The sequence below is a fragment of the Austrofundulus limnaeus genome, unplaced genomic scaffold (assembly GCF_001266775.1).
Source record: "Austrofundulus limnaeus strain Quisiro unplaced genomic scaffold, Austrofundulus_limnaeus-1.0 Scaffold465, whole genome shotgun sequence".
Taxonomy (NCBI): domain Eukaryota; kingdom Metazoa; phylum Chordata; class Actinopteri; order Cyprinodontiformes; family Rivulidae; genus Austrofundulus; species Austrofundulus limnaeus.
This window is the reverse complement of record NW_013952867.1, coordinates 52,921-55,011: the sequence shown is the minus strand read 5'-3', so window position 1 is coordinate 55,011 and position 2,091 is coordinate 52,921. Positions and strand designations below refer to the sequence as shown.

Sequence of the window (2,091 nt, the reverse complement as noted above, 5' to 3'; positions counted from 1 at the left end):
CCTGGCTGACTGACCAGTTTGATGGTTGGCCATATTCTATCAGAACTCGGACATTTTGCCTTGAGCGAGCTGGACTCTATTGAGGGTCGCGGGCCGGCTGTGGTCCATGGACTTTGCTGGCCAGATGGAATTGATCTGGTAGGAAGCTGACAGATTTGGCTCGGCGGAATTTATCCACAACATTTTGTCTGATTGGAATCGCCACCTTGAGATCCARCAGCAGGAACTCTAAAGCAGATGGAAAATTGTTYTCYTCTGCCAGCCTCTTTCTGTTCCCAAAACAACTGATTACAGAATCTGGATCTCCCCGACAACAMCCTTGATCTGTTGACTAAATTCTTCCAGGCTGGATTATGTCGACAAGGCTCTGCCCCCCACCTTCCCCCCTCCTCTCACCCGTCTAATCTGCTTTCCTGAGCAGGCTGTAAGCTGCACAGAAATGAACAGTRTCCATCAATATTTCTGAACTATGGCTGCGCTGGTTTTGGGGACTGGATTCTTTGGGCCCCCCTAAACTCACTCACTCCTCTGGCTAATAAACTTGCTCTATACAGAGGTTTTTTTTTTTTCATAAACACCACAGTGTGTCACAGTGTTGATATAATATGATGTTTTTGTTTTTTTCCTCACCTTCCCTTCCTTTGTGTGTTTTTCAGTTTTTCTTTGTTTCTAAGTTGGCGCCACGGCAGCCTGTTACTGCAACTCTACTGTTTTGAGCTGCTGTAATGTTCAAATTTCCCCACTGTGGGATCAATAAAGTTTTATCGTATCATATCGTATCTTATCTTATCTTCTCGTATCTTCTCGTATCGTATTGTATCGTATCTTATCTTATCTTATCTTATCTTATCTTATCTTATCTTATCTTATCTTATCTTATCTTATCTTATCTTATCTTAAAACAGCTGATTGTCAACAACAAAAACAACAACAGTACTTACGGTTCTGCTTCAAGCCTTTCTGGTGGTGAGGGTCTGACTACAAGGTCCGGTTCTGATGGTGAGGGGTCCGGTTCTGATGGTGAAGGTCTGGCTACAGGGTCTGGTTCTGATGGTGAGGGTCTGGCTACAAGGTCCGGTTCTGATGGTGAGGGGTCCGGTTCTGATGGTGAAGGTCTGGTTACAGGGTCTGGTTCTGATGGTGAGGGGTCTGGTTCTGATGGTGAAGGCCTGGCTACAGGGTCTGGTTCTGATGGTGAGGGGTCCGGTTCTGATGGTGAAGGTCTGGCTACAGGGTCTGGTTCTGATGGTGAGGGGTCTGGTTCTGATGATAACTTACTGATCTTAGTGTAGACTGACTCTGGTGAAGACTTGAGTCCAGGGTGGTCTTCTGTCGATGAGGTGCTGCTCGGAGGTCTGTGTTTAGAGTTTTTAGTACAACAACGAAACAACACAAAATCCAAAGAAAACTTCTTTTGGGTCTCCATGATCCTTGATCCTGAATCCCAGCCAGAAATCCTTCAGCTTCCTCCTGCTGCTCCCAGCACAAGATCCAGTCTGGGACTGTGCCGGTTCTGGTCCCAGCACACAGTGTTCAGCAGGAAGTGTTTGTGCGTGCAGTGTGAGCTCTGAGTGGACGGGCAGGTTTGAAGCTGAGGAGGAAGGAATGCCTGCACCTGTTGGACGAGTGCATACTGTAATAACATCACAATGTGTAATAATAGAACACAATTTGTTATAATAACATTATTATATTTTGTGGTGATTGTTACAAAATGCGGTGGCTGCTCTTGTTAGAAATAATAATGTAATAAAAGATCACAACCAGAGTTTTTGTTCATCCCATATCAACACACTTGTAATAAAGATCATACTGCAGACACTACACATTTAAATCTTTGAAACTTTGATCAATAAACAGAAAACTTTTCATCATTTAGTTGCCAGTTCAGCTTTATTATCCTGATCCCTACCAAAATTATTCCACTTTACAGAATACTCCCAGGACATATTTAAAAGTCAGCTTTATTGAAACGTGACTTGTACACTGAAAAAAAAAACAGATTTTTGGGTTCAGTATGTATTGCCTTGATCATTATTTCATTTTTACAACAAATTATCATGTCTTTACTTTAAAAGGACTCATTTTATT

General features: G+C 42.9%; 1 protein-coding gene across 1 annotated transcript in view; it reads right to left on the bottom strand.

Annotated features, from left to right (window-relative positions):
- Positions 1–1,497, bottom strand: part of LOC106529786 (tyrosine-protein kinase SRK2) — a 20,141-nt gene extending 18,644 nt beyond the window's left edge. Inside the window, exon 1 of the mRNA XM_014025290.1 lies at positions 942–1,497. Within this exon, the coding sequence (XP_013880744.1) occupies positions 942–1,426 (485 nt within the window). The 5' untranslated portion in view covers positions 1,427–1,497. The remainder of the gene's footprint in view (positions 1–941) is intronic.
- Between the last annotated feature and the right edge of the window lie 594 nt (positions 1,498–2,091).